Source organism: Monodon monoceros, unplaced genomic scaffold, assembly GCF_005190385.1.
Source record: "Monodon monoceros isolate NGI ecotype Baffin Bay Population unplaced genomic scaffold, NGI_Narwhal_1 Super_Scaffold_18, whole genome shotgun sequence".
NCBI lineage: Eukaryota > Metazoa > Chordata > Mammalia > Artiodactyla > Monodontidae > Monodon > Monodon monoceros.
In genome coordinates this window covers 152,042,192-152,058,714 of record NW_021703774.1, presented here as the reverse complement: position 1 = coordinate 152,058,714, position 16,523 = coordinate 152,042,192, and the positions used below count along the sequence as shown (strand labels likewise).

At 55.2% G+C, this 16,523-nt stretch overlaps 1 protein-coding gene across 3 annotated transcripts in view; it reads right to left on the bottom strand.

Moving 5' to 3' along the window:
* The window catches only part of STK40 (serine/threonine kinase 40), a 42,663-nt gene that overhangs the window by 11,254 nt on the left and 14,886 nt on the right, over nucleotides 1–16,523 (bottom strand). For all 3 annotated transcript variants that reach the window (XM_029228499.1, XM_029228498.1, XM_029228500.1), the window contains exons 2-7: nucleotides 12,403–12,522; nucleotides 10,441–10,526; nucleotides 9,982–10,125; nucleotides 7,658–7,885; nucleotides 6,815–6,867; nucleotides 639–754 (exon numbers count right to left, since the gene is read on the bottom strand). In XM_029228499.1, coding sequence (XP_029084332.1) covers nucleotides 639–754; nucleotides 6,815–6,867; nucleotides 7,658–7,885; nucleotides 9,982–10,125; nucleotides 10,441–10,526; nucleotides 12,403–12,514 — 739 coding nt within the window. In that variant the 5' untranslated portion in view covers nucleotides 12,515–12,522. The remainder of the gene's footprint in view (nucleotides 1–638; nucleotides 755–6,814; nucleotides 6,868–7,657; nucleotides 7,886–9,981; nucleotides 10,126–10,440; nucleotides 10,527–12,402; nucleotides 12,523–16,523) is intronic.

The window sequence follows — 16,523 nt, the reverse complement described above, 5'->3', positions numbered from 1 at the left end:
GAACGAACAAAGGGAGTGATATGCCCTCGGTAAATACCAGCAGGGTGAATGAATGAACGAACGAACAAAGGGAGTGATATCTTTGAAATGCAAGTCTCATCACGGTAGCCTCAGTGAAGACCTTTTCAGCGGCGTCCTCTCGCACTTGAATTAAAGGATGGCGTTTCTCAGCAGGGCCTCCATTAGGCCTTGCGCGGCTGGACCCCCATCCACCTCTCTGGCCTCCCCCTGAACTTTCTGAGCGGCAGCCTCAGGGGCCTTCTGTGGTTCCTCAACTATGTGGCGCCACCTTCGCCCAGTCACACCCCTCGTGGGCTCCTATTTATGCTCACAACCTCAGTTCGAACGCCACTTCCCTGGGGAGGGGCTTCAAGCGCCCATTCTTCACGCTCACAAAAATCACGTTTCTTTCCTTCCAAGCACTAATCTCAGAGAGTAACTAGTGTAATGATTACCATCTTCTTCCTCCATGGGACCCCACATTTTGTACCTGGAGGGACAGTACTGGTTTGGGCCACCACTGAAGCCCCAGCACCTAGCCCGGGGCACACCCATAGACAGTTTGTTGACTGAATGAATGGCTGCAGAGCCCGGCTGTGTGAGGCCCCAGGGCCTGCTGCCTGGCAGCCTGCACATACCGCTGAGCACGTCTGGACTGATGTAGGCGGGGCTCCCCCTCTGGTCCTTCAGCAGGTCCCCCTCGCTCACGAGATGCTTCCCGAGGCAGAAGTTGGTAATGGTTATCCGATGAGTTCTGGGGGCGGGGGGCAGAGAGTGAACAAACCTCGGTGTCTGTACCCACGGGCGCCCCAGCTGTCCCCACCTCTCGTCCAAGGAGCAGAGGAATCACACCCACGTCCTTTTCTTCTCCATTGGCCCTCCCGGCCTCCCCATAGCTGCGTGGGGAGTGCCACTGGGGGTGCTGACACGGGCCAGTCACCCTTGGTTGCCTGCTGAGCCGTCCCCGCAGGGATCTGAGTCACTCTGACCAGGGGAGCTTCAGGGTGCTCCCCTGAACCTGCGCCCTGGCTGAGTCTTGGGGCTACAGCTTAGGGCTTGGAAGAACTGCAGAGATTTCCTCAATCTCCACACACATGGTATCTACCAGTAGACTGGAAGGAACTGGAGACCAAGTCTGGTTCCCTCATTTACACAGGAGGAAGAGGAAGCCCAGCAGAGTCTTGGAGGCCTTCCTTGAGTGCCTCCCTTCAGTCCCCCAGTGCTGATGCCTTTGGTCATCACTTTTATTACTATCGCAGCAGCACCAACAGTACTAAAAACTAATGCTGGGTCTTCCCCTGGTGGCGCAGTGGTTAAGAATCCACCTGCCAATGCAGGGGACACGGGTTCGAGCCCTGGTCTGGGAAGATCCCACATGCCGTGGGGCAACTAAGCCCGTGCACCACAACTACTGAGCCTGAACTCTAGAGCCCGCGAACCACAACTATGGAGCCTGCGCCCAACTACTGAGTCTGCACTCTAGAGCCCGCGAGCCACCACTACTGAAGCCCGCGTGCTTAGAGCCCATGCTCCGCACCAAGAGAAGCCACCGCAGTGAGAAACCCGTGCACCACAGCGAAGAGTAGTCCCCACTCGCCGCAACTAGAGAAAGCCCACGTGCAGCAACGAAGACCCAGTGAAGCCAAAAAAATAAATAAAATAAAAATAAATTTAAAAAAAAAAAAGGAAAAGGAAAGAAAGTTTAAAATCACCCCGAGGGGCTTCCCTGGTGGCGCAGTGGTTGAGAGTCCGCCTGCCGATGCAGGGGGCACGGGTTTGTGCCACGGTCCGGGAAGATCCCACATGCCGCCGAGTGGCTGGGCCTGCGCATCCGGAGCCTGTGCTCCGCAACGGGAGAGGCCACGGTAGTGAGAGGCCTGCGTACCACAAAAAAAAAACAAAACCCGAAAAACCTAATGCTTAGTAAGTGCAGACCCTGGCTTAAGTGCCCGACGGGGACTATTTTCATTCACCCCTCACAACGGCCTACAAGGGAGACTTTCTCATGGCCCACTTCACAGATGATGCAATTAGGACACAGAGAAGTGGAGAGACTTGCCCAGGGTCACACAGCTAGTGAGGAGTGGAGCAGGATCCCACGCAGGTCTGTCTGACCTCGGACTCCGCAGTCTGAGTGACACCAGTGGGGTGCCCACTGGGTCCCGGGACAATGCCCAGCACCTGGCTTTCCCTTCCGTTCCATCCAAGCTGACTCCCCCCCTTGTCTTGTACAGCAGACTCTGCACTGGCTAGAAAACCACAGATTCCCCCATCTGAGAGAGCCGTGGTGAGAGCAGCTTTGGGCTCCAGTCCTTTCTAGGAGGCTCACAATGAGAACAAAAACCGGCCCAGAGAGGACGCCGTATGCCACCCTTGGGGACGTGGGGTGAGGGTGCAGAGCCTCCTCGGCCTGTGTTGGGGGGCACAGGGAGGAAGGGCCCCTCTGCTGTGTCAGCCGGCTGGCTGGGCGGAGAAGCCTGGGAGGACGGCAGGAAGGGAAGCGCCACCAGGGGCCTCGGGCGGCCTCTCCGTAGAAGAGCCTCCAGGGGGAGAAGAGGTCGGCTCAGAGGCACAGGTGTGTGCGGCTGCGCTCACGAGGCTCCGAGAGCCCTTCAGCTTTCTTGGGGAATTCTGCGGGCAAGGGCTTGGTGCAAAACAAAGGCCAGTCTGTCCCCGGCGTTCCAAATGGAAACGCTGGCCCTGGCCTTCCGTACGGGCCTGCCCTGGCAGATGCCACGGAAACCTGCCTGGTGGCCCCCAGGGCAGTTAGAGTCTGAGAGGGCAGGTGAAGGGTCTCGGGCAAGGATCACGTCAAGAAGTGGGCTGCTCCCACTCAGAACCGCCCATGTCACTGAATACGGCCTGCTCAGGCCTCCTGTCCACGAGGGCCCCACAGAGCAGACGCACTGCATTTTCTCGCCTGGTCAGAGCTGGCCACGGCAGCTGGAGGCCTGAGACGCTGGGAGGAGGACTGCTCAGGGGAGAGTCTGGTGGGCTTGGGAGTCAGATCCCTGGGTTCTAGTCCTGGCTCTGTCACTTCCTGGCTGTGTGTGTGATCTTGGTCATGTTATTTAATCTCTGTTAAACCTCAATTTCCTCATCTGTAAAACGGAAAACATTAGCACCTAACTCCCAGGGCTGTGTTAGGATTTAACAAGATAAGAAGGCCATCCCAGGGAAAGCACTGAATCCAGGGCCTGGCAAGCAGTGGCCAGCTCGGATTAGATCTCCTCCTCAGACGGTGGGCACAGCTGGTGGGGGTTACCAGTGGACACCCCAGGCAAGACAGCGTGCTGAGGTCGCGGGTGAGAGGAGCCACCCTGTGACGACAGGCCCTGGAGCACACGTGCCCGCGTGCTGGCCTTCCACTCCACCCTGCCAGCAGGACCTGCCAGCCCTCTGCCCGTGGGGCTCGAGAAAAGCTCGGCCGAGACTCTGCAGGGTGGGCGGCAGGGCCGGGTTGGAGCCTCTCCCACAGGAAACCGCACGGTCAGCTCCCAGCCCTCCCGAAGCCTGGCGATGCTCCCTGCCCACCACCATTGCCCCAGTCGGCGCGGCGCACAGATCCCCGGGAGTCCAGACCCCCCAAGCCGGTCCTGGCAGGAGGGGCAAGTGCAGCAGGGGTGCAAGGAGAGAGCTCCGCGTCAGGAGGGCCCGCTCAGTGAGTCACTCTTCAGCTATGGCCCTCTGGGCTACCACAGCGTGTCTGCTTTTCTAGGAACTGGGCATGCAACGTGCCCACGCGGAAAGAAAGGAGGACGGAGAAAGAACCCATAGCCAGCCTCAAAAGGGGATTTCAGATGGCAACCCTTGCCTTTATCCACAGCAGGGGAACTTGCTGTAGCAGCTGCCTTGCAAACCCTTCTCCCTGTTTCCCTCCCTGGGAGCGCTCTGTCCTACTGGGAGCCTCCAGCTCATCTGCTGCCTCTCCAGCTGGACTTAGGGCCTGGCCTGATGGGCAGGAAGGGGCTGGAGCTCCTCCAGGTCCACCCTTGACTTCGCAAGGATGAAAGCGAGGCCCCAAGAGGGGAGTGGTGCGCGCGTGGACACATGGGAGCAGGCACTGGGTGGCCAGCGTGGGTCCCTGCAGCACACCCGGCGCCTTCCTAGCACCTGTGACTCAAGTGAGAGGCGGCCAGAACCTCTGTCTGCCCAAGACAGACAGGGGATTATATGGTTAAAGGATGTGCAGCCAAGACCCAGGGTCTGAATGAGGTGTGGGTGCTCTGCAACCCCAGGGAAACACACCCATGCGTGCACATGCACGCACACAGACACAGACACACACACGCATGGACACTCATGGAAGAGCTGCTATAGCTACACTGGCGTTACTCAAGAGACGTGTCACCTTCGGACTACATTCCCAGAACCTAGGGGGGCCTGGAGAATTGGGAGCCAGAAGCTAAGCCACCAGAGAGACAAAGAGGCCTGGGGTGCTGGCCTGGTTAGCAGCGCAGGAGCCCCTGATGGTGCATGCCCGTAAGCACCCTCGGGATGCTCACTCAGAGCCAATGAATGGCTGCATGGAAGCCTGGGAGACCATGGGCTCTGCAGCCAGACGGACTTTGTGAACAGTGAGCCTGCAGCCCAGAGTGGGATGGTGACTGGCCCAACATCCCACAGAAGGCCAGGACCTGAGTCTCCCGACATGAAGACAATACGCTCTCAGGGCCAGGATGGTCTGCACATTCCGACACCTCCTCTCCTTGTGCAGTTCAGAGCTGGGGCCGGGGTGCCTCGGGACCTGGCCACTGGCATCCTCGTCGGCCACTCACCACACAGCAGGCCTCATCTCCCAAGGGAGCGAGCATACAGGCCCTGCAGGCCCGGCTGGCTAGCACAGGGTGCGCTTATGAGGGGCAGTCTCTGCAGGAAGGCATAATCATCTCTGCTTTCACAGATGAGGACACGGAAGCTCAGAGGAGTGCTTGGTACCACAGCAGCTTCTCAACACGTGAATGGCTTAATCAACAGGTGAATAATCAAAGGAACGAGTGCTCACGGTCTCAAGGGTAATTAAAAGGCAGTGCTGTGCTGTGAGCCAGGTCTGACCCCCAGGGCCCACTCTTCCCTGGCTTTCTTAACTCTCTCCCGGCTGGTCAGGGGTTCAAGCAGCCCTGGAACTCCTGTTTCTTTCCCTCCTCCCCATGCAGCACGACAGGACCAGGTTTTAACCACTTCACTTTTCTCAAGCAGGCAAATCTTTTTTTTTTTTTCTTTTTTTTTTGCGGTACGTGGGCCTCTCACCGCTGCGGCCCCTCCCGCCGCGGAGCACAGGCTCCGGACGCGCAGGCCCAGCGGCCACGGCTCACGGGCCCAGCAGCTCCGCGGCACGTGGGATCCTCCTGGACCGGGGCACGAACCCACGCCCCCCGCATCGGTAGGTGAACTCCCAACCACTGCGCCACCAGGGAAGCCCCAAGCAGGCAAATCTTTACTCATCCTTCACGAACTGACTGAGATGGCCAGAGTCTCTGCCCGCTCCGTCCTCTGCACATTGGCCCTCATACAGTGATAGCTGCCCTCCAGTCGCCCCCAGGTGGCAAGCTCTGGGAGACTGTCTGCAGCACCAGTGCCGGGTGGGGCTGGGGACGTGCCGAGTGCTGAGGGGCAGCAGCATCTTCCCAATGGCATCTTGGGCTGGCACTGCAGGGTCGGGTGCCCCATGCCCCTCCCCAGAGCTCCTTTTCCTGTGACCAGTGTGGCTCTGGCCACTTCTCAGGGATAGTGGGCCCAGGCCCCTCCAGGGCGGGCAACCACGTTATGGAACAAATCCCCCACCACACCACTTCTGCCATGAGGCGTGTGCTGCCTGCCATTTGCAAGCCCTCCGACCCACTTTCACACCGGGAGGTGAGAGAGAGGTGAGGGTGAGAGGCCCAGGGAGAGCGGGTGGGAGGTGTGCCCTTCCCGGCCCTGCATTGCTGGGATCTTGGTGACACACAGGGTGGGCTCTCCTCCCATCGGTCCTGGGACCCTGCATGGTTGGTGTCCCTCTACCACTGCCCCAGATCACTCAGAAGGGGCCCAGACCCTCTGCCTGAGTGGGGTGACAGCCTGAGGCAGGAGCCTCATGTGATCTCCCTCTGCCACTGGCTCACCGAGGATGCTGGGGTGAGCCGCCCAGATCCCCTCCAATATCGAGGTGCTCTCTCCCTGCTGCTGGGAATGTTGGCTTCTGACCACTCACAGCTGTGTCCTTTTCCAGGAAGTCCTCTCAGCCAAAGGAAGCTGCCTTGTGCAAAGCTATGCCCCCGGGAGCAGCCTGCATTCAGTGGCTGGTCACAGTCGGGATACAGGGCCACACGGACTTGATTTGGGGCATCTGAGGGGCCACCTGGCTTTCCAGGCTGAGGCCCCGTCGTGACTGCCCAGAGTTTAGCTTCTCCCTCAGCCCAATCCTGCCCCCTTCTCCCTGAGAGCGCGCCTCAGTAAACTTCCTGCACGTACATCTCAGAGTCCATTTCCTGGGAACCTGACCCACAACAAAGCCTGTTTTGCTCATCTGTCATTCTGTCACCTATTGGTCTATTTTTTACAGTCATTTACTGTGCACCCACTGGGTATGACAAATGAATGGACCAGGGGGACTGCTGAAGTCCTTCCCAGAGCTCCCTTTCTGTGGCCTTTAAGGCTCCCCTTCTTAGCAATCACCATATTCCCATGTGGCAAAAGAGAGAAGCAAGCATCCCATCCCCCGGCCCCATGAGTCAGAATCCCCATGGGGACGCTGCAGGGCTCTGGGTAGTTGCAGCACGTAGCCTGTCCCAACCCCGAGGTTACATCAGGAAAGAAGAAAAGCGAAGCTTACCTCTTATTGAGCACCATGTTCCCAAGCTTCAGGTCTCTGTGCACAATGTTTTTCTGGAAAACAACAGGCACATGGTCTGCACTGTGAAGATGAGAGCCAGGGTCGGCCCAGCCTGTAAGAGGTGGGCTTTCCAGGTGTTGGGGAAGACATGTCTCTTTAGGCTTGGGCCTTGACTTGCAAGCCACAGACAGATCCGGACCACTTAGGGCCTCGTTAACCACGCGGACGAACTGGGTAACGTGTGAGCCCAGGCAGTCTCTGCCCCACACAGGGTGTTTACCCCAGCTCTTTCTCCCCTTAGGGCAGCAGCCAATGGAGAAAACCACTCCTCTCTCTGCCTCTACCAAACATCCCACCAAAAAACCAAGAACCAAAAAAGCAACCAAAAAATCCCAAGCACCTGCCTAGATCTGGGGTCAGAGATGAATTCTCATGGTTCTGATGACCAAGTACTGCAGGCTCGGCCCACAGAAGCTGTGTGTCTGGAGGAGGCCCAGGCTCTCCTAACCTGTGCCTCGGGGTTCCCGACACCCCCAGCGCTAGGAAGAGCTCAGAGACAGGCTGTGGCTGCACCCAGTGGGTAGCTCCCACTTAGCCTCTTGACTGCTGGGGCATTTCTGCGCGGGGCTCTGCTGGGCTGCCCGCACCTCCCCAGGGCCGTGGGCTGAGGTCTGTAGCACCGTGTCCTCAGGTGTGCGTGTCATCCGGCCACTTTCCTTCTGGATGTTCCCAGCTGCAAAGCACACCTGGGTGAGGGTGGGACAGAGCTGCTTCCGCTGAGCAGTAGCAAGAAGGGCGGCTTTCCATGGAGAGAAGGTGGGAGCCGCAGAGGCAGAGCCTCACCTGGTGCAGGGCCTCCACCACGCGCACCACGTCGTAGAAGATGACCACGGTCTCCCGCTCGCTGAGCCTCTTCTCCTTGATGACGTAGTGCTGCAGGTTGATCAGGTCGGCGGTCTTGTCGCTGAAGTCGTGTGCGCAGAGGCAGTCGAGGACGAGGCAGATGCGCTTCTTCATTTTCTTAACCATTCGGCTGGATTCTGCGTCCTCAACAATTTCACAGGTGCGGTCCTGGGAGGAAGGGGGCAGACCAGGGCTTGGCTGGGGGCCCGCCAGGGCCAGGGGCTTGGGGCTCTCTTCTGGAGCCTGGAACAAGACTGCATGTGTGAGAGCGGCAGAGGCCTGAGATCTGGGGAGCATGGCCCATGGGCCGCTCAGCACTGCCCTGCTTCCCCCGTGCCAGGCCCAGCCAGTGGCTCAGGTTGAAGCAGCTCAGGTTCGGACTTCATGCTTTGATCCTACTGCAAAGCGTTTGGATCAGGGCTGGGCACTGAAAGCCAAAGGGCCCTCTGAGCTCAGTGTGCAGGCAGCACACTCAGGGCTCCGGGGCATCCTCCCCTCCTGGCACTCCCAGGGATTCTGGCAATGACCGATGTAAACGTCCTTCCAGGTGTCCAAGACGGGGGAAGCTAAGTGTTGTGTGCGTCCAAGACAACTGCTGCGTCACGGGCACGCAGGACTTCTGGGCAGCTGTGTAATGGTGGTTAAGAGTACGGCTCTGGCCCCTGACGGCTGAGTTCAGGCCCTGGCTCCACCTTGTCCTAGCTGCGGGACCTGGGGCGGCTCACCTAAGCTCTCCAACCCGGGTTCCTTGTGTGTGAAAGGGAGCCAGCAACCCCTACCTCACAGGTTGCTGAGAGAAAAGACAACCATGACAAGTGCTTAGTAAGCACCTGGACTCGGTATCGGTAAGCCAGGGCTCGGTAAGCGGGCACCACTACCAACCCCAAGGTTGGCAGTTCTGGACCCATTTTCCTTGCTGAAAAGGTATTTATTTCGAGTAAGAGAAAACACAGGTGCAACATGAGGACTTTGATCCTCCCAGCTTGAGGAGGCCCTTGGTGCCAGCCCCAGCAGACTGGGGGACTCCCGGGGACTGAACGCCACATTTCTCCTCAAGAGCAGGGTCATACCTCTCATCCTTTCTTCCCCAGAGGCCCAGCACAGTGTCTGGCACACAGAGGACGCTAGAAACACCTCTAATCGCTCCGGTTCTCTTACCCAAAATGATATACACCAGGGCCAAGCTCTGGAAGCTACCAGAGATGAAATACTAAGAAATCATAATCACCCCAGATTTGATTTCATGTTTAAGGGACACTCTAAATTTCAGAGGTGCCTCTCATTGCACATCTAAGAATAAAGACCTCGGTGGGATCTATGTGTGGGACTGGGAGGCATTTTCCCCTTATTTTCCCTCAAGAAACCAAGCTGACAAGGAGTTCTTATTGCCTGATATAACAGCGGCGATGAGCACGTATGTCCCGGGACAGCTCGGTGCTTTATACCCTCTCATTCATCTTCCCACCACCATACATGGTAGGCACGGTTATCATTGTTCTCATTTTGCACATGAGGAATCTGAGGCTTAGGAAGTGACTTGTTCGAGGTCACACCACCTGAATCCAGGACTGCCCGCTCCAAAACCTGTGCGCCCTCCCTGACACCAGGCTGCCTCTAGCGTACCAGATCCATCCAAGCATGAGTGGGCCTGGCCAGCGCATCTGGCTGAGGGCGGTGCAGAAGCTCCACGGGGGCCTCAGCAGGAACCCTCCCCCACCCTCCAGCATTCTGAACCTGGTTCTTCATTTCTGGAGACGCAATTTCAGTTCTGCCCTGGGGAGAGCTCTTTTCGGAGTACCAGTCGCCAATCAGCACCTTTCCTAACGGACCTGGAACATCTGAGTATGGGGTTCAGGGACCCTTGCCAGAGAAGCTGAAATGCCTGGGCAGGCAGAAGGACTGGTACCAAAGGCAACTGTGGAGATCCACAGTGCCCCGGCGCCCATCCTTCCTCATTGCCCTCCCTTCCACCCTGGCCTGGCTGATTCCTGACAACACAGCTAGAAAGAGCCCGTGTCTTTAAATAACTTCATACTTTCCTCTTTTCTTGGAAAAGCGGCTCTTCAAAGAAAGCCTGCAGGCTGCAAACCGGGTGCATTCCCTGCTAGGCTGCCACCATCAGAGCAGGAGCTCGCTGGCCCAGCCAGACCTCCAGGCCACCTGCCAGGAAGTCCCGCTGCTCCGCATGCAGGAAGACTGGGGGGGTCCTGTGATGTGGCCCCAGCAGTGCCAGCCGGGGTGGGGACAGGAGAGGTGCCACTCACCTGGAAGAGCCCGTGGTGGTGAACCACCCCATCCTGCGTGTGGAGGAGGGAGAGCAGGGAGTACTCGGTGTGCAACAGCATCTTGCCTTGCCTCTCCTCTTGGCTTTCTATTCCTTGGTCGCCCCTCTCCTCAAGTGTAAGGATCTTTAGGAAGGCACACACACAAAAACAAAACCCCACAACCCTTACTTTTCCAAGCAGAGTGACTAGAACAGGAGGAGCAGGGTTTCACATCCTCCCACGCAACCCTGGCACACGCACACCCACACGTGCGTGGACGAAGTGAAACGGTCTTTCCCAATGTGACAGCAAAATGACATAAGCACAGACAGAGCTCCCCGGGAAGAAGTGCACTGCTCTTGTTCACAAGTGGTGCAGAAGAAGGTGCGAGGAGGGAGAAGCCGGGCTGGTAGAATGTCCCGGGGGTCCCCAGCCCCTCACGCCTGGTGCCTCACTTACCTTCAGCTGATAGAAGTCATCCGTGCCATCTTTCCTCGCCAAACACTGCACGATGCTTGGCACTGGTGAGTTGCCCAGACGGGGACCTATGGCACAGACAGCCGCTGGCTTACTTCTCAGTAGCCTTGTCTACCATGGCACCGTGGGGCACTGTGCCACCACGTGGGCTTTTGGCTGGATCTTCTCTCCTGGAGGGCACCACGTTCACATCCACTGAACTCATGGTCTCCCCTCCAAAACTGGAGCAGTATGTGTGCATCCGCCTGAGTACACCTGGCTTTTACAGGCACATTTCTCAAGAGGGGCTCTCAACACGGGGTGCATGCTGGAATCTCCGAGGAGTAAGTGTTAAAGCAGAGATCCCAGCTGCAACCTGGGCCCTCTGAATCAGCAACTCCAGGGTGAGGAGCCAGGAAACTGTCCCTTTAACAGGTTCCCCTGGCGGTCTGATATGGCCACGTATCAGCTTTGGGGAACTTCTGTACTTTTAGAGATGTGCACAGCTTGATGTCCTGTGACAGCACCCGGAGCTTTCAGAGCATAAATCAGGTAACGTCACAGTGTCAATGCACTGCTAAAAAACCTTAACAGCACTCCACTGCTTTTAATATGCAATCAAAATTCCTTTTTTTGGCCTCCAAGGTCTTGCATGATTTGGTTCCTGTCCAGCTTTCAACTGATCACGTTTCCCCACCCCTCCTCACCATACTCCAGCTATGCTGGACTCTTCATTCCTGAGATGTTAAGCCCTTCCCTGCTTCTGGGCCTTTGCACCTGCTGTTCCTTCTGTCTGGAATGCTTTTCCCCTGCTTTTCACATGGCTGCTCCTTCTTATCCTTGGCTGTCAGAGCAACTGTCACTTCCTCATACAGAACCTTCCTTGTCTACACTCTCTCTAGACCCTTCTTCCTCTCACACCATCTTGTTTACTTCCTTCAAGGCCCTTACCCCTCCCCCCGACCCCCATGATGATCTCGTGTGTTGTTTACTCTCGGTTTCTTTTTCTAACTAGAATGTTAAGTTCCGTGAGGGCAGGAACTTGTCTTTTTTTTTTTTTTAACTTAATGGTCTTTATTTTTAGCTTTAGAGTGTGTCTCTCTGTGTCTCCAACCAACTGTCCCGCCCAATGCCCAATTCTTCTTTTTGGCCGCACCCTGCAGCATGCAGGATTTTAGTTCCCCAACCAGGGATCAAACCCGCGCCCCCTGAAGTGGAAGCGTGGAGCCCCAACCACTGGACCGCCAGGAAACTCCCCAGGAACTTGTCTGTCTTAATCCCTGCTGCGTCCCTGACAAATAGCACAGGCCCAGCAGGTAGCAGGCTCCATGAACTGTTTGCTGAGTGACTGGAACTGGAACTATCCTGTACTCATAAGTCCAAGATGCTGTCCCAAAGCAAAAGTCACACCCAGTCTCTGGCTGCTAGGAGAGCTGGGGTCCTCAGAGCCCAAATCACCTGCAACCCTACACATGCAGTCTAGACTTGCTGGGCTTCGAACTTCATGCAGAAAGGCCCCGCTGCTCCTCCAGACCACTGGGAACACCCAGTTCTACAGGATTTCGGGGCCAAATCTGTAAGAAGTTTGCAGCTGTACCAAACACTTTGTGAACTTAGTTGTGCCCTCCAAGAATGGTCAAAGAAGTGCCTTGGATGATGTACCTTGGGTTCTAAGGCAGCTTGTCTGCTTCCTGTGGGTGATGTCCTGGGGCCACACATAGGATCCTCTGGGGGAAGAGGCAGTCTATCTCTCAGCTGACACTAATCTAAGGCTGGGGCGGCTACAACAGAAACGGCAACTCTTGGTGCAGAGCGACCTTCCCCTCTCATCAACAGACTCCATTTAAAGTGGCCGAGGGCTGGTCAGGCTCCCACGCTGGGGTGTTCGAGGCGCTGCACCCTGCGTGTCTGCAGGTCACACTGTACTGCCCCGGCACCCCACTCACCCGGCCGTCAGAGGCTTACCCAGGATGAACGGTCCAGCTCTCTTTGCATTATTTCCAGAAATCCCACTTCCTAGAGCCTTCGCCCTGGCCGACGTTTCCCCAGCTCCTCTGTCTGATGCTCTCCGCTTCATTCTCAGCTCTAGACAAGACAGAAAAGAGCCTTCTCACTGAGCAAGTCAGCGAGTTTCCTTACGCTAACCCAGCCTGCGAGTCTGACTTGAGGACGCATCACACAGCTGCCGCTGCCACCTCCTCCCCGTCCCAGAGGAGCGTGGAAGGTTCTCGATAGCAAAGGACCACGGCTCCTTTACTGGGGATTAATTAGGGGCTCAAGCTGGATGCACTGGCTACAGAGGTGGGCAGCTGGCCCACCTCAAAGGGACCAGTCAAATGCAGACAGAAGGACACAGAGTTTTGTGCAGGTGCCAACTGGGGTCCCCTGAGACAGACAGCTGGCCCTGGAGCGACTGTTCCCAAAGTGAGGCCTTCTCCCCAAATACCCCTTTCCCCTAAAAGGAAAGAGGACACAGGAGCCAGATTCTAGAAGACGTTAACCTCTAGACCTGGATTTAAACAAAACAAAAAGAAGCTGCTCCTTTCAGCTCTCTAACAGTTCACACCTCGGGAAGGCAGTGTGCTGGAGGTGGGGCGAGGAAAGACACGTACACAGAGGAGCTCCACACACGAAGGGCAGAGGGTCATAGGGATGCCCGGGGAAGGCCAGCTGCCCAATCCCAAGGCCTCTGGCCCACAGTGGGTGCAGGGGCTCAGGGAAAACTTCCCTGAGGAGGTGATACTGGAGGGGGCCAGGCAACAGGCAAGGTCATTCCAGGCAGAGGGGCCTGGGTGAGCAAACGTACGTAGTAAGAAACGGCACGTAAACAACTAACTCCAAGTAGTCTGTGTCGCTGGAGTGTACAGGGAGTGGTGATAGGTGACCCACAGAGGGGAGCAAAGGCCAGATCTAGGGGACCTGATGGCCACGTTAGGAGTGTAGACTTTACCCTTGCACAGGGGGCTTGGGAACACTGAACCCTAAGCTTCTATAATTTTTTCTTTTTATAAAAGTAATTGGCATTTCCTGCAGAAGCATTAGAAAATACAGACATGCAAAAGTAAGCAAATAAGGTACCCATAATCTTAATATTCAAGCAGACTTTCCTGTGTGTTTGTTTGTGTGTGTGTGTGTGTGTGTGTGTGTGTGTGTATGCTTAGTTCTCATTGTTACAAAAATTCAGACGACGCTATGATACCATTTCCAAGCCTCCTTTTCTCCCACCTAAAATATATTATGAGGGTGAATTTTATGGTATGTGAAACATATCTCAATAAAGCCGTAAAAAAACAAAACAAAAAAAACATTCTTAACGTCCTTGCACGACAATATTCTTTTGTAGCGTCACTTGAAATAGCTAGTCTCCTTGGTAAGAATATAGCATGATTTATCAGACCACACCCCTATTCATGGACATCGAGATTCTTCCCACTTTTTATATTTTTTATTAGCAGTTATGCACACACATCTTGGCACACCTGCCTCTCTCCCTCAGGATAAACTCCAAGAAATGGAACTACAGGGTCAAATGGGGCACACATTTTTAAAGGTGTGTGACATACACTGCCAGGTTGCTCTCAGGAAGGCTGTGCCAATTTATATATTGATACTATCAGCAGTGTGGGAGAGTAAGTCCCAGAACCTGCACCAGGAATGAGTATTTTTAAAAGCTGCTGATTTGATGAGTAATAAAAAGTATATCGTTGTTTAATTTCGTAATTCCTTAATTATTCATGAAGTTGGACTTGTTTTACATGCTTACTAGCTATATGTATTATTTCTTTTATGAATTTCCAGTTCACATTCTTTTTCTATTTTTTTTACTGCTTTGTGTGTATTAGTCTTAGTGATTTTTTAGGAGCTCTTTATATATTAAGGCTATAACTGACATAGGATGTAGCTTTTCTTAATCTTTTAACTTTTTTTTTAATTAAAAAAGACTAAATGTCTATGTAGTCAAATAGTCTTCTTTTCCTTTAGTTTGTTTTTGCTCTTATGCCTAGAAGGTGCCCCTACTCTGATAACAGGTGCGTATTCACTAGTTAGCTTATAACTTCATATGCTGCCATTCTGGCCCTTATTCTAAACCCCAGGAGACTGACTCCATGCAGTGAACTGGAAACTAGGAGAGATGGCCTGATGCCCTTCTAGTCCAATCTACCAGGTTTGACTCCCATCAAGCCCTAATTTGTCTTCAGAGCTGTGCCACCGAGGAGCAGACCCATGATTTCATCCTGAGAGTAACCAGGATCAGGTAACTCAGTAGGCCCTGACAGTCCCCAGACAGAGCAGAAGCCATGGTTAGGCTCAGCTGTGACTTCTGCCAAAGAGGCTCATGCTGGAAGTAGATTCAGTCATTCACACAAAAGCAGGGAAGAACACAACTGTTTCTAGAAAAATCCTAAAAAGCTCAGCAGTAATGTGTCTAGAACAGTGTTTCCACTCTTTGCCTGGCTAACTTCTACACATCCTTCTCAATGTGAATGTCACTTCCTCAGAGAAGCCTTCTTGACATTCCCAACACCAACGGGTCACAGTCCCACTCGGTACCCTGTAATTTTCATTCATAGCACTTTCCATATTTTGTGATTATGTATTTATTTGTGTGCTTATATGCTTAATGTCCTTTCCCCACTAGTAGACTAAAAATCCCTCAGAACTAGAAAAAAAGAAAAAAAATTACATAAAACCATTACCCCCAGTGCCTGGCCCAGCAGATACTCTATGAATGGCTGGACGCCTTCCCTCCAGTTGCTGATGGCTCCTATTGGGCCAGCAGCCCTGTGCCGCAGCTGCCCTGCCCTGGCAGATGAGTTGGTTTCATTACCATTCTGGTGCTGTTCTCTACCTTCCCTGGAGCGCTAAGACTCCTCTCTCTTCCCGGTTCCTAGGACAGCACCACGTGGTGTCACCGTACCTGTGCAGACGCTGCCTAGGTGCCCACGCACAGGCATGGTCTAGACAGCAGTTTGCCGGGAGCAGCTGCAGCACAGACAGTGAGGGGGCTCAGCCTGACCCCACCCACCCCACTAAGGATTCAACTCAAGCAAATGGCATGGGAGTTGCTCCAAAATGTAGGCAGACAGAAGGATGAAAGCAGATGGGCAGGGAGAGGGAAAAGATGCTGGCAGGCGAAGTGGCAGCAAGGCTGTTTCCCTTCCTGAACATCCCTTCACGCCGGTGAAGGCGATGCAAGCAGTGTGAGGAGGCAGTTCTGAGCAACTGGAAGCTGCTGTGGGCTCGCGGGTGGGATGAGCAAAGACAAGCCCCTCCTGTCCCCCCAAATCATCCTGATGTGTCCCCCTCCAGAGACACACCTTCAAATGGCCCATAGATGCTCCCACGGGGAGGCTGCTCTGAGGGATCCTGGCTTCCCAGTGAGATCTGTGATGTGGAAGCTCTGGCTACCCTGGTTTCAGAAGGGCTTGGGGCCAGGCCCCTCCAGAGATGCTGGTCCTCGGGCTGGGGTGAAGGGCCCTGGCCCAGCCTGGCTAAGGGGGAGCCATCTGCCTGGTGTCTCCTGGGCCCACAGCTCAGCTTGCCAGGAACTCAGCAAGCCTGGTTTAGAAGTCTCTGGAACTTTAAATCTGGCTACTATTCCACGTGCTGTCCTCCCAAGTCAACGCCAGTTTCTTTAGAACCTGGATTCAACAGGAGGCTCAGTGAGGCAACAATGGGTGTGAGGGGTGAGGCCAGGAGGGAGGCATGCCCGCCCGCAGGCTGCGCTCCTCCACCTTGCAAGCAGGAGATTCCCTTTGCTTGGCCCAACCTGGGGAGCAAGTTGTGGGCCTCTGCTCTGTGTCCACCATCACAGCATGCCCAGAGGAGAGGATGCCGGCCCTACCCTGTCAGTTTGCTGTTAAGGTCATCCTGCCCAAAGCGGCTGGGCGATGTGAGCCCAGCTCTCCCAGAAGGAAACGAAGGCGGAGCCATCAGCACCACATAAGGTTCTACGGCCCATCGTGCCCAGTCCAGTGCTGTAGTGTGACAGGGTACAGGACTGTTGGGCAGGGCAGAGCCGGGCAGGGCACCCTATAGCAGGGCATGGTTCAATATTGTAGACATACCACCAACCGCCAAAGGAG